Source organism: Onychomys torridus, chromosome 4 (assembly GCF_903995425.1).
Source record: "Onychomys torridus chromosome 4, mOncTor1.1, whole genome shotgun sequence".
Lineage (NCBI taxonomy): Eukaryota > Metazoa > Chordata > Mammalia > Rodentia > Cricetidae > Onychomys > Onychomys torridus.
Genome location: NC_050446.1, coordinates 139,458,459 through 139,473,835, shown reverse-complemented (window position 1 = coordinate 139,473,835; position 15,377 = coordinate 139,458,459). Strand labels below are relative to the sequence as shown.

The 15,377-nt window shown below is 42.1% G+C and overlaps 1 protein-coding gene and 1 non-coding gene across 2 annotated transcripts in view; both read left to right on the top strand.

The window, feature by feature from the left end:
• Positions 1-14,744, top strand: part of Itch (itchy E3 ubiquitin protein ligase) — a 113,963-nt gene extending 99,219 nt beyond the window's left edge. The window contains exons 23-25 of the mRNA XM_036184019.1: positions 4,365-4,461; positions 9,600-9,672; positions 12,302-14,744. Of these exons, the coding sequence (XP_036039912.1) occupies positions 4,365-4,461; positions 9,600-9,672; positions 12,302-12,401 (270 nt within the window). The 3' untranslated portion in view covers positions 12,402-14,744. The remainder of the gene's footprint in view (positions 1-4,364; positions 4,462-9,599; positions 9,673-12,301) is intronic.
• Positions 3,144-3,210, top strand: Trnav-aac. Its single transcript has one exon. It is a non-coding gene; the product is annotated as a tRNA-Val (tRNA).
• Positions 14,745-15,377: the final 633 nt, after the last annotated feature.

Sequence of the window (15,377 nt, the reverse complement as noted above, 5' to 3'; positions counted from 1 at the left end):
TGGATGGTGACCTAAATTTGATCCCCCAGGGCCCACCTAGTAGAATGAGTGACTGGACTCGTAGAGTTTGCCCACAGACTTTCACATGTACTCAGTCTCACCTCCTCCACACACAATCACACAAAAACAAGTAATTAAAAAACTAAACAGAGCCTGGAGAGGTGGCTCAGTGGTTAAGAACACTTGCTGTGCTGCTGTTCTAGAGGACCCAAGTTTGGTCCATAGTACCCATGTCAGTGACTCAAAAGTTCCAGGGTATCCATTGCCTCCAGCCTCCACAAGCACCTCTACTCACATGTGCATACCTACATGTATACATACTCACCTATGCATAATTAAAAATAAAAATAACCTTAAAGATAAATAAAAGTAAATCACTGACACTAAAAAAAATCTTTTAATTCTTAATTAAATACAAATTAAAACCCCAGCTAGATAGGACTTTGTACATATTAGGATATAGGAGGGGCATAGCCTTTGATGAGCACGTGGGAAATTTGAAACCTGATTCATTTCTGGTAAGAGTGTAATGTTCTGCAGTGGGAAATTGTGTGGCAGTTCCCAGAAAGTTAAACACAGCCAAACATGGTGCTCACATCCCTGTAATATTACTAGGGAGGCCAGAGGCCAGCCTCAGCTACACAAGACCTTGTCTTAAAAATAAAACAAGCCGGGAGGTGGTGGTGCACGCCTTTAATCCCAGCGTTCAGGAAGCAGAGGCAGGTGGATCTCTGTGAGTTCGAGGCCACGCTGGTCTACAGAGTGAGATCCAGGACAGCCAGGGATACACAGAAATCTTGTCTTGAAACCCCGCCTCCCCCTCCAAATTAAAACAAAACAAAACAACCAAAACAAGAACAGTTTAAATATACAGTTGATATATATGATTTACCAGTTTCATTTCAAAAGAATTAAATCCAGAGACCCAAGCAGCTATTGCTGTATGCCAGTATTCATAGCAGCGCTGCTGCTCCAGCTCACCGAAAGCCAAAATTAACCTATCTGCATATTAATGGGTGAACAAACAAAAAGTGGTTTGTACATATAATGGAAATCAGTCAGTCCTAAAAATGAATGGAACTTTTAATATAAATACAGTGTAAGGCTTTACAGCAGCATGAATTTTGAGCTGGGCATGGTATTTCATCCTTGTAATCACAGATCTTAACCCATGGTTCTCAACATCCCTAATGCTGCGATTCTTTAATACAGTTCCTCATCTTGTGGTGACCTCATAAAATTATTTTGATTGCTACTTCATAACTGTAATTTTGCTACTGTTACAAATCCTAATGTAAATATTTTTGGAGATAAAGGTTTGCCAAAGGGGTTGTGACTCCAGATTGAGAACCACTGTCTTAGAGGCTAAGACAGAAGGATTATGAGTTCAAGAGAAGCCTAGGTTACTTAGCAGCCTGTCTCAAAAGTAGGAAAAGCATGCATTTTGTGCTGGAGTTATAGCTTACCCAGCATACTCCAGGCCCCAAATTCAATCATAAACACTGAGGCTGGGGGAGAGATGTTCAAGAAATAATCAGGGGCTGGGGAAATGGCTCACATATACACTTGCCTGGTGGACACAGGCCCTGGCTCCAGTGCCACTCACTAAGGGAAAAAAACAAATTTTGAGGCCTGGTTTGGTGGCACACACTTGTAATCTCAGTCCTCTGAAAGCTGGAGGATCACTGCAAGTTCAAGGCCAGCCTGGTCTACATAATGGCCAGCCTGGTCTACATAATAAGCTCTGAGTCATTATCCTTCTGCCTTCCACCTCCCAATTGCTGTTACTATAGGCAGGTGTTAATTTTTAAACATTTGAAAACCCATACACACACAAAAAAACAACAACACGAGTGTTACTCCACTTCTTCAGGTGGACAGATTTATTGAGGCAGAACGTGGGATGGAGGTAATGGGCTGTAGGGAGTGAGTTTTGTTTAGGGTAATGAAAAAATTCTCAAGATAGCAACTATAGTTAAGTAATAGTGTGGATGTACTTAATGCTGTTTATTGTACACTTAAAATTATTAACATGGGGAGCTAGAAATATGGCTGAGTCTATAAAGTGCTTATAATGAAAGTATGAGAGCCTGAGAGTGAATCTACAGCACACACAAAAAGTTGTACACGGCAGCACATACCTTGATGCCAGAGCTGAGGAGGCAGAGATAGGAACATACCTGAGGTGTACTAGCCATCTCATATAGCTGAAAGGACAAGCTGCAGGTTCCATGAGAGACTGTTTCAAAAGATACGCAACATACGGTAAAGTGCTGTTGAGGAGGACATCTAACATTGACCTCTAGCCTACATACACACACACACACACACACACACACACACACACACACACACACACATCTGAATGTACATGAGCGTACTCACAGGATAAGTATCTATACCCATACAACAGTTAGCATGCAAATTTTGTTAGGTGTATTTTCCCACAGTCATATATTTGTTTGTTTGTTTATTGTGTGTACATGTATGTCATGGTTTGCATATGGACTCAGAGAATAACTTGAAGACACCGGGTCTTTTCCTTCTATCAAGTGGCTCCTGGGGATTGAATTTGATCATCAGGCTTGGTGGCAAGCACCTTGTCCACTGAGCCATCTCACTGGCCATTTAACACAATTTTTCTTTTTCTTTCTTTCTTTCTTTCTTCCTTTCTTTCTTTCTTTCTTTCTCTCTTTCTCTCTTTCTCTCTCTCTTTCTCTCTCTCTTTCTCTCTCTCTTTCTCTCTTTCTTTCTTTCTTTCTTTCTTTCTTTCTTTCTTTCTTTCTTTCTTTCTTGAGCTGAGGACCGAACCCTAGGCCTTGTGCCAAGTGCTTTACCACGAGCTAAATCCCCAACCCCGTTTAACACAATTTTTAAAAATAAAATTTAAAATGTCCTCTATACATGTAACAAAATTCATGTTAAGAAACACAAAGATGACACCGGGTGGTGGTGACGCACACCTTTAATCCCAGCACTCGGGAGCCAGAGGCAGGTGGATCTCTGGGTTCAAGGCCAGCCTGATCTATAGAGTGAGTTCCAGGAGAGCCAGTGCTACATAGAGAAATCCTGTCTCAAAAAAAAAAGAAAGGAAAGTGTTGTTCGAATCTTATATGGTCTTTTAATAAAAAAATCCAGGGGGATTTAGCTCAGTGGTAGAGCGTTTGCCTAACAAGCACAAGGCCCTGGGTTCGATTCTCAGCTAAAAAAAGAAAAAAAAAAAAATCCAGAGCCAGATATCAGGGTGAAAGCTGAAAGACCAGAGAATCAGGGCAGCCAGCCACTAGTTCTTACCTCTCCAAAATCATCAGCCTAAGGAGAGTAAGCTCCTGTTTCCTCACACCTTATATACGTTTCTCTGCCCAGACATCACTTCCTAGGATTATGGCATGTGTGCTTTCCAAGTAAAGGCATGAGATCTCAAGTGCTGGGATAAAGGTGTGTGCCACCATGCCTGGCTCTGTTTCTCTCACGTAGCCCAGCAGGGCCTGGAACTCATAGAGATCCAGATGGATCTGTGCCTTCTGAGTGCTGGGATTAAAGGTGTGTGCCACCACTGCCTGACCTCTATGTCTAATCTAGTAGCTGGCTCTGTCCTCTGATCGTCAGGCAAGTTTATTAGGACACACAATAGCAAAGAAAAGAAAGAAAGACAAAGATGAACTGGAATAATAGACAGGAAACCAGATTAGTGGCTCAACCCTGTAATCCTAGCAATTAGCAGGCTAAAACGGTGATTTTGGTGTAAGGATATTCTCAGCTATATAGCAAGTTTGAGGCCAGTCTGGACTACATAAGAACCCTTTTCAAAAAATAACTAAATAACTAAATTTTTGACATTAGTAAATGGGGGAACATATTCCTTACAAAAAACATTTCACTTGGGCAAAATATGCTACAGGATATAAACATCTGCTTATAAACCTTATATTTCTGGATACATGTCATGTGGCTTATAAATACCTTAGAATATTGTGGAAAAGAGGTTATTGTATTTCATAAGCTTGATCTGACTTGTTCATGAAACCAAGAAATGTATTCATACTAGACTTTTGTGTCCTGCCTGAGTAACCACAGGAGTGTGCTATAGGGCAGATGGGTCTAAGGGGAACCGGAAAGGCTGCCCTAGAAAAACAGACTTTAGTACTGCACGAGAAGGGAGCTGTGAGGCCAAGAGCCTTCAGAGATCCCTTCCTGAGGTCTAGTAAAGGAGCCTGCTGAGTCTCTAATGGCCGTGGGTAAATTTACTGTCTAGTGTCGCTGACATCTCAAGTTCATTTAAGATTTGAAATGATCGTTTTTCTTTCTTGTTCAGTGAGCTATGCAACATGACTTACATTTCTCCTTGAATGTGATATTAACAGTTTGTTAAGGAAATTGATAACGAGAAGAGGATGAGACTTCTGCAGTTCGTGACTGGAACCTGTCGATTGCCAGTGGGAGGATTTGCTGACCTCATGGGTGTGTATAAAGAGTCCTTTTTTGTAGAGAAGGTTTTGACCTTACTGCTCTTAGATGATTGTGTATGCAACCTAGCAGAAACAACAGACAGATGTAGTTGTTGTTAGCCATCTACAGTTGACCTGCACTTTATGGACTTGAAGATGACTTTTTTAGTTCTTACCTCAGTAACTTTTTTTCCTGTTTTTTAAGACAGGGTCTCATATACCCTAGACTGGCTTCAAATTCACTATGTAGCCAAGGATAACCCTGACTTCCTGCCCCCCTGCCTCCATATGTATGTTTGATAAAGAGCTATATTAGAAGACATATTTAAATAGACAAATACTTATTCCATTTTGCAGGGAGAGGGCCACCTCTTTTTTTCTCTTAACTTTTTTTATGTGCATCATTGTTTTGCCTGCATGTATGTCTGTGTGAGAATGTCCGATCTTGGAACTGGAGTCACAGATAGTTGTGAGCTGCCATGTGGGTGCTGGGAATTGAACCGAGGTCCTTTGGAAGAGCAGCCAATGTCTTAACCACTGAGCCATGCTTGTTCCTAAATTTAAGAACATATTTGAGGGGCTGGAGAGATGGCTTAGTGGTTAAGGGCACTGACTGCTCTTCCAGAGGACCAGGGTTTGATTCCCAGCACCCACATGGCAGCTTACAACTGTCTGTAACTTCATTTCTAGGGGGCCTGACACCCTCACACAGACCTACACACCAATGCATGTAAAATAAAAATAAATTTTAAAAAAAGAACATACTTGAATTTAAGAAAGAAAATCCTCTCTAAGCACAGAAAATCATAGAGCATAAGAAAAGATGACCAATAGCTGGATACGTTGGCAAAGCCTGTAGTCCCAGAACTGGGAGGTGGATGTAGAAGGGTCAGGAGTCAGGTCATCCTTAACTCCCTTAGCTACATAGCATGATGGAGGCCAATCTCAACTATATAAAGCCCAGCTTCAAAACAAAAGAAGCCAGGTGTAGTGGCACATGCCTTTAATCCTAGCACTCAGGAGGCAGAGGCTGGTGTGTCTCTGAGTTCAAAGCTAGCCTGGTTTACAGAGTGAATTCTAGAACAGCTCGGGCATTACACAGAGAAACTCTGTCTTGAAAAACAAACAAAACAATACAAAAAGAAAGAAAAAGGAATAAAGCTAAATGCAGTAGGCTAGGAATACACTTGCCAAGTAAACTATAAAAGATCAATTTGGAGGAAAATAAAATGGATCTTATTTAAAAGTGTAGTGTCTGGCTGGTGGTATAGCCCTTGCCAACAAGCATAAGATTCTAGATTTTATCCCTCAAAGGAGAAAATAAACTAGTGCCATAACATTTTCTATTAGGGGCTGGAGAGATGGCTCAGTGGTTAAGAGTACTGGCTGCTCTTCCAGAGGACCCGTGTTCAATTCCCACATGGCCACTCGTAACCATCTGTAACTGCAGTTCCAGGTGCTCTTAAGGCCTTTTCAGGCACTAGTAACACATGTTGGGCACAGATATACATGATGACAACACACCCATGCACATAAAATAAATGAATCTAAAATAAACACACACATATATACATATATCTTCTTAGGGCTAATCAAATGTCTCAGCAGATAAAGGCACTCATGTAAACCTGACAACTTGAGTTTAATTCCAGGAGCCCACATAAAGGTAGAAGGAGAGAACCAACTCTACAGAATTCTATGCATGTGGTATGCATGCAAGTGTACACACACATCTACCATACATAGATTATTATTATCATACAAGTGCATTCCACAAACACACACCCCATACTGCATTACTATTGTTATATTTTTCTTGCATAAAATGCTACCACAGGTCAAACTTCAACATATTTTTTATGTTATTTAAGTAGTAGGGTACTTTTTTTTAAAGATTTATTTATTTATTATGTATACAGAAGAGGGTGACAGATCTTGTTGCAGATGGTTATGAGCCACCATGTGGGTGCTGGGAATTGAACTCAGGACCTCTGGAAGGGCAGTCGGTGCTCTTAACCACTGAGCCATCTCTCCAGCCCCGTAGTAGGATACTTTTATCATTTGAAAGCTGGAAGGGGCTTGAGAGATGGCTCAGTGGTTAAGAGGTACTGGTTTCTCTTCCAGAGGACCTGGGTTCAATTCCCAGCACCCACATGGCAACTCACCACTGTAACTCTAGGAGATCTGATACCCTTACACAGACATAAATGCAAGCAAAACACCAATACACATAAAAGAATACTAAATAAATCATTAAAAAATACTGTTTTAAGCCGGGTGGTGGTGGCGGCGGTGGCGGCGCACACCTTTAATCCCAGCACTCGGGAGGCAGAGCCAGGTGGATCTCTGTGAGTTCGAGGCCAACCTGGTCTACAGAGTGAGATCCAGGACAGGCACCAAAACTACAGAGAAACCCTGTATCGAAAAACAAAAACAACAACAAAAAAAATGTTTTAAAAAGTGGTTAAATGGAGGCAGGAGGAGGGAGGAAAGGGAGGTCTGTGGTTGGTATGTGAAATGAATAGAAAATTTCTTAATAATAAAAATAAATAAAATAGTACATTTGTTTAAAAAAAAGTGATTAAAAATAGGCATGTGAGGGTGCTTGAGAGATGGCTCCGTGATTAAGAGCACTAGCTGTTCTTCCAGAGGACTGGGGTTCAGTTCCCAGCACCCACATGGCAACTCACAACTATTTGTGACTCCAGTTTCAGGGGATCTGATACCTTCACACCGATGCACATTAAAATAAAGCTAGATAAGTTATTTAAATTATATAAAAAAATAAAAGAAGAATATGAATGTAGATGCAGGAGACTACCTAGGAGTTATATAATTAAGGGACAGTGTCAGGTAAGAATAAAAGCAACAGGCCACCTAAAAACAATTTAAGTATGTTACTTTTACAATTAGATTTTCCCCATCTCTTTCTCTCCCCTTCTTTTCTTAAACAGGTAACTGGGGCTGGCCTCAGCTGTAGGAGAGGCTGGCTTGACCTCCTGGTCTGCCTGCCAGAACTTCCCAAGTACTGGGATTGTAGGCCTGAGTCTCCTGGCTTCAGGCTTACAGTTCAGTTTATTATTGTTTAATCTGATTTGAGAAAGCAGTCATGATGATGCTCATATTGTAAGTGTTACAGCTCTGAAGGGGAAGGTATCCTGGCAGTTGGAAGCCAAGGAATACCTACAGCTTGGAAGGGAAAGGTCCCAATAGAAGTGCTACAGCTCTGTTCTGGCCTGGGAGGGTTTCCCTAGTGAGGTTGTCCCAACTCGGTTCAGCTTCCCCAGAGTGTAACAATTCTGCTCCAGCAAGGGAAAGTTTCCCTAGCCAAAGTGTTACAGTTCTGCTCTGCTCCGGCTGCACTCCACCCAACAAAAGAAAGTTGCTTCAACAAACATCACTTGAGATTTACAGGGAGGGAGGAATCCAGGAGAGCGGCTGCCTCTGCCAGGGTGCATAAAGGGCAGCCCCAAACTGAACAAGCACAGGGCTTCTATAGGGTTTCTTAGGGGCGGAGCTTTCCAAGGTGGAGTTTTTCAGGGTGGGAGTTGGCAGGATCTTTCAATTGGTTGGATTTCAATTCCTGAATTGGTTAGGGGCAGGTTTCTTTGTGTTTCTTTGGCTCTGTCTCAGGGCCAGGGTGTTCTTTCACTGGCCCTTTTTACTCTATACATATGGCACATGGGATTCTACTCTTTTTCAGAATCTTCTCTATTCTATGTATACACAAAGAAAGCCTGTTCAAAAAGCCAAAAAGGAAAAAAAAAAGTACTGAAATGGATAGAAGGAAGCACATGAGTGGATGAAGGTCTCTTTAGTACACAACATGTTCAACAGTTCTTGCTCATAACCGTTTTTGGTTCCTTATCCTACTGGATTTTGTATGTGACTACTTGTGAACATGATTCAGTGTTGCAGACACAAAAGAATCACCAGTCTCTGTTGTTCTGGATTTGGTTAGTGTTAGAGTCCGAGAGAAACCTTCAAGAAAGGTAGTCATTAGTCAGGTATGCAATTTAGCAAGAGCCATTATTTCCAGCTTGGTGGGGTGGCAAATGGTGACCCCAAAGGGAGGTTGCAAGCTCCTTTTAAACAAAGCTAGGAGAATTCCAGGGAGGAGGGATTAATCTGGTTCTGATTGGTGGAGGAAAGATTAGTCTGGGGTCTGACTGGTGGGAGGTGGTAGTAGTTAGGGGCCCATTGGTGGTGGGGGGTCTAGTGTCTAGGGGCTTATTGACAAGAGGGTAGAAAAAGTTATCTTTAGCTAGCAGAAGTCTGGTGGGCATCTGCTGAGCCAGCAGAAGGGGGTTGGGGACCTTCTGAGCCGGCAGAAGGGGGTTGGGGGCCTGCTGAGCCGGCAGGAGGCTGGGTGGGGGCACCTATTGATTGGTTGCCCCTAAGTTGTGTTTTTCCTGAGAATTGCTTGCTCAGCTCCAGCCCTTTCTAGTGAACCAAAACTAAGGCCTGGTCCATGTCAGGGCTGCTAGGGGAGCCTGTCATGGCCCTGGTTTGGCCACTGGTCCTCTCAGTCAGTAGGACACAGGAACTCTTTTTGCATGGCTGTCCCAATAGGTAGAACTTTTAGTGTCCTGAGAGTTGTAGTTCACAAGGCCAGCAGCACCTACTGTCTGTCATTCTGACCACCAATGAATGCTTCCTAGGGAGCAGTCGTGTCCTTTGACTAAAGATGAGACCTCAGCTGAGTCTTAACAGGAAGGAGGAGGCAAGCATCATGGAGGATGAGTGTGTCTCCAGGTCACTATACAGAACCTGTGAGCACAGGCCATCCTATTGAATTCAGTGGATGCTTACATTTGTAAAGTTTTGACTGTTAGATATTTATGTGTTCTTATGTGGGCTATTATTAATCATGGCATTGTGCTGTTCTAGCTAAGGAATGATAAATAAAGCTGCAAGTTTTCTTCTTGGTATATATTAACAAAATGATTCTTGAATTTCACTACTTGTCAGAAGCACCTGGGAGCTTGTTAAAATGTGCTCCTAGGCTTCTGCCCCGAGGGTTGTTGATGAGTAGGTCTGGGACAGGCCTGTGTGTCTGTGATTCTGAATGGCAGTGCTGCTGCTGACCTGGGATGCATAATTTAAGAGCTTTTTAATCAACAGTCTCTTTATGCTTTTCCTGTGTTTCAGGGAGTAATGGACCACAGAAGTTCTGCATCGAGAAAGTTGGGAAAGAAAATTGGTTACCCAGAAGCCATACTTGGTAAGCAAAATCAGAAATATAGAAAATAAACTTTTATCCATTTAGCTTCTGGCTACTTATTAGAAATGAAATAATTTCCCCATATTTTAACAACTTTACTGAGGCAGAATTTATGTATAACAAAATAAATTCCCCTCCCCACTTTGAAAAGATTATTTTTATTTGTCTATGTGGCTGCACGTGCACCATGTGTAAGTTACAGGTGTTGTGAGCCAGCTGGTGCTGGTGTTGGGTCCTCTGGAAAAGCAGTAAGAGCTTTTAACCACTGAGCCATCTTGACAGTGTCCCACCCTCTTTACTGAGACAGGATCTCATAGCCCAGGCTTCCCTTGAACGCCTGCTCTTCCTGCTCTGATTCCCCAGTGCTGGGGTTACAGATGTATTAGGCACATTAACCCACTTGATCCTTGACACTTACTTATTAGGGTTACAGGGCAGAGAGGAAAGACAGAGCAGCAGTGAAGGGTAAGGTTTTCAGCTCTCGCTATTGCTCTGACCTTTTGGCTTTTAACTCTGCAATCAGCTCTGTGTTTATTTAACAAGACGGTTACATCTACAGTGCAGCCCCTGAAGTTGTAGAGCCTTGCCTTCCAGTCAAGAGGATCCCTTCTGTGTCCATTTGCCATGCATGCCCTTTCCTTCCTCTTCGAGTTTTAGACATGGGTTTAGAATCCTTGTACCCTTTCTCTGAAACAGGGAAGAAAGTTTGAAATTAGAATTCTTCGTATATGCTGAAGAGAATTATTGCTCTTTTTGGTTTTCTTTTTTCAATACTGGGAATTGAACCCAGCCAGGGCCTTTCACATGCCAGGCAGTCCTCTATAACAGCTATATTCCCAGACCTTGTTTTCTGGGTTAAAAATGGAGTTTAACCTCATTTCCCAAAATGTACCGAACTAAAAATCAACCAGTCTTAGCCTCAAATACAGTTTGTGTTGGAATTCAGTCTTCCGTCAGTCACATTTAGATTTTAACCATTTGTAGGTGTGTGTAGCTCAGTGCTGTTTGGGGAGTTCCCATGATTATGTAGGACCCTTTGTTGGCTGAAATGTGTCACTAAACTCACACTTCCACTGTCCAGCTCCTGGAGACCAGCATTCTTTTTGCCTCTAGGACTTTTGATTAATTTAAGTCCTTTCTCAGTATGGAACCAGGCCCTTCTCTGACTGGTTTATTTTGCTTCAAATGATGTGTTACAGTGCATATCACATTTTTTCCCCTTTTATTTAACCAACTATTTGTTGTATGTGGCATTAGGGAACAAACCCAGCACCTTACATTTTTGTTGGGCTAATATTTTGTTGAGCCACATCCCCAGCCTCCCAATTATTATTTTTAATCGACATAAAGTAATTGTACATATTTGCATGTGACTTAGTTTTCAAGACAAGGTCTCATGAAGCCTAGGCTAGCTTTGAATTCCTGGTCATTCTGCCTCTAATGCCCAAATCCTGGAATCATGACATAGAGTATCATGTCCAACTATTTATGGACCTGGAGAGATGGTCCCCAGTGGTCAAGAGCACTGGTTGCTCTTGCAGAGGACCTGGGTTCAATTCCCAGCACCCATATGATGGTTCACGGCTCACACCATTTGTAAATCCAGATCAGGGAGATCTGGTTCACTTTTTTGGCCTCCCCAGGTACTAGGCACATATGCAGTTCATAGATATACAGGTAAGCAAAAAAAAAAAAAATAAAAGGTAAAAAATAAAATAGTAATTTACATTTGACAATAATGTAAATAGTTCCTTGGTTTTTATTCATTTGTTTGTCTTTTGTTTTAAGGGTAGAATTGTTTATTTTGTCTCACATCTCTAGGAACAGAAACAAAAAAAGATAATGCTTAAAAATCTTAAAACTAAGCCGGGCAGTAGTGTTGCACACCTTTAATCCCAGCACTCGGGAGGCAGAGCCAGGAGGATCTCTGTCAGTTTGAGGCCAGCCTGGTCTATAAAGCAAGATCCAGGACAGGCTCCAAAACTACACAGGAGAAACCCTGAAACCCTGTCTCAAAAAAAAAAAATCTTAAAGCTGGGCTAGAGAAATTCCCAGCTAGGAATAAAACAGAGACTGCAGAGGGAGCAAAGTATTAGAGAGTCGTTTTTGTTTGTTTATATTGTTTTTGTGTGAGACAGTGTCTCACTCTGTAGCCCAGGCTGGCCTAAAACTCACAGAGCTCCATCTGCTTCTACCTCCTGAGTGCTGGGATTAAAGGTGTGCACCACCACGCCTGGCCCATTATTTCTTATTCCAACATGATAGACCTAAAACCTTTTATAGCCTGCAAAGCCTAAAGTACTTATTTCCGGCCATTTATAGTAAGTTTGATGACCACTGATGTAGAGTGGTAGTTGGGTAGCATGAGAAGACTGACACTTGCTGAAGATCTGCTAAGCACTGGCACTGTGTTGTGTAGTACTTGGTTCTAACTCTCCCACAAGGGTTGGTGTTGCTATCCAGTGTACCAGAGAAGTCACTGGAGTGAGTCTTGGAAAGGTAAAAAGCAGTTCCTCAAAGGCTGTGATTCAAGCTCACGTCGTGAGAACTTTAGTGTGCTGCTGCAGGGCACTGCCTACATCTGCCTTTGTATCCTTCCCTTTCTCAAGCCAACCATTCTTCCTTTCAGTTTTAACCGCCTGGACCTCCCACCCTACAAGAGCTATGAGCAACTGAAGGAAAAACTGTTATTTGCCATTGAAGAAACAGAAGGATTTGGACAAGAGTAACTGTTGAGACCTTAGGCCACCAGAGGACAGGGACTCATCTCCAGTGCCTGCCCCTTCCTTCTCTGCCTGTTGCACATCTTATTGTAAACTTGGACTGTGACTAGAGTTATCTGAGTGTAAGTAGATTAATGTTACCGTTGAGATTTATCTTCCAGTGATTCTGGATTTCTACTCAACGTTTCCAGAAAGCCGATCTACAACGCATTAGTCAGAAACTTACTTAACACGAGATTTAACACAGCGATGAAATCTCCCTTGTCTTATTCCACTAGATTGTTCCCTTAACAACAGTTTTCTGTGTGTCAAAGTCTCACTTGGGAGTAGGTCTCTTGGTGGCTGTTGTCAAGACTGCAGACACACAGGGACAACTCCAAAACTGCAATACACAAGGTCTTCCTGGAAAAGCCTCTAGCTAGGAGGTGCTCGCCAAGAGTTCGAGCTCAGCCCCGGCGGCATCTGAGCAGCTGCAGCTTGTGCTGTCCGTGTCTTTTCAGCCTGGCCTGACTGTTGACGTCATTCCTGGAGCAAGTGACGCGGGACTCACAGCTTCTACAAAGTAGTTTTGTCTATTGAATTCAGGGAAAACTTGCTCCCCGCCAACATAGGACTTCATACCTCTCTTCATTCAGTTGATAATTATTTTATTGCCTTGCAAAGACTAAACTTTACAGACAGAATCAGCACTGTGGTTCCTTCATGTTTTAAAAGTTAACCCTGAATCAAAATTAAATTGGCCAAATTCATCTAAGATCATTCTTGATTTTTAAATCCTACATGTAAATTAAAGCTTTATGGTTTTATCATAATCCAAAACCCCAGTTACATTTGGTTATTGCTAAAGTATTCAAGTTGCAACCATTTCTAATCCAAATCGAGGTCAGTGGTGCAGTCTTTGAAGTCAGGACAATGTCAGCAAAAGGACAGTGTCCGGCGGCACGTTTGGGCTGCCTTCTCGTGTCTACCATCTTTTTACATGGTCCTGATCTGCAATATTTTTCTCACCCCGAAAAATTTTAGATTTTCCTTTTTTCTTCATGACTCATTTATTTTAGACTGCTCCTTTAGTAACTGATGAATGCACTTTGACTTCCTCTGTAGTTAATTTACCTTGACTTAGACTGTCAAGATGGCTGCCGCCATAGATATGACTTTATGGGCAGAGAAATGAAGCCTCCGCCAATTGAGTCCCTATTATAGCCAAATCCCAAAACAGCCTTATAACTCACAGGGACTTTTTGTGTCGATAGCGTAGCATAAATATGTAGCATGAAGCCAAGAATATACCGAGAGTGACAGCCCCCTGTTCCACGTTTCTATGTCCCTAGCTGCAATTCTTGTTCTTGCCCTGGAACAATGTTCTGAACTTGTGCAACTGTCCTCTAACACTGCCATCGCCAGCAGAGACAGGCGTGACTGAGAACGGGGTACCTATCTGGAGACGCTCAGTGAAGGGAAAGCTCAGCTTCTCCCAGCCCTCTTTTTTACCCTGGATACCACAGGAAGTACATGTCATCTCTAGAAGCCCTCGTTATTTCCAGAGTAGGAACTCTCTGCCTTTTTGTTGGTAGGGTTAAAAATAGATATGCTATCGCTTTGTCTTATAGAGTGAATGTCTGCCAGCTACCCATTCACTACATATGCCTAGACTTTACTATATGGCTATAAATACTAAGCCTTCTACAAAGACCTCCCATTGGATCAAATTCTTGTACTAAAATGTAGTCATCTGCCATATCCACTAGAGATTGATGAGATTAAATGAAGAGATGATGTAAGAAAATCGGCTTTGTTGATTCTGCACAGTGCTTCATGATTCATTAGGGACCTGGAGATAGTATGTGAAAATGTATAAATATCACCCAAAAGGCTTTCTGCCCTATATTTTTAAAAATACAGAAGTTATATTTGAAGTAGTCCTGGCCCTAGTTCTATAGGGCTTGGCTATTTAATATTTTTATGGAAGAAATGTTTCGTTCTGGAAAAGGTAAATGCTTGTATATATTTTGCAGCCCTGGGGTCTCCCAGCTCCATTTCCCCCTTTAATTTAATTGGTCACATGTATATGTCTTCCCTGCTGTGTTAGGAAAATGGGGGCTGGATATCCCAAGAATCAGAGATTATATAAAAATAATGCAACTAAACAGCAGACATAAATATTTACCAAATGCTCTCACATTTTGGTTCAAAGTGAGTATTTGGAAATAGATTTGTGTTCAATTAGTGCTTTTTCTTAAATCTGAACTAAGTTGCTTTTAAGACCTTTTTCTCTGTAAGCATTGTAAATGCTAATCAATCCTGTTGGGTTTTTTTGCTTTTGTTTTTGTTTTTTTTTTTCTTACTGCATGTTACATTGAAATAAAAACAGTAAAATGAGCGTTTGCCTTTTCTTCTGCTCTCTGGTGGGTTCCACAGCAGCAGGGCCAGGAGGGAAGGGGCTTGGGGATTTGATCAGATGAAGTGATTTAAGCTGATGGAGCAGTTGATAGCAGTGACATGTAGTACAGAAGCATTTACATTGAGAAATTATTTAAATAACGACTTAACATTCAGGTACTGATTCGCCACCAAGGCATCCACTCATCTGCCCACAGGCTCTCACTCTAAGTGACTGAGTCAAGCCCTCCTCTGTGTTACCCTTTACTGTATAACCCGGTGACGTTAGCTGGAATGGCCCGGGGTGACTCATGTTTAGGGTCTAAGATTCTTTAAGGTTCACTACTTGAGTGCAGTGTCATTGGTATTTCCAGCCACCACCTCCTTCTGATTTCCCTTCGGACTTCCAAGTGTCTCTCTGCTTTCATCAGGTCAGCCAGGGAGGGGCACACTTGTTGGTCCTTGTGCTCGCCTCCCGGTGCTTTCTTAAACTGATTTAAAATGCTCAGGTGACTCACATATCACAGGGGTTTATAAAGTTCTTCAGGAGGTTGCCTCACTTGGACTTCCTTAAAAGATGGAAGACTGTTTAATTAAAGCTTT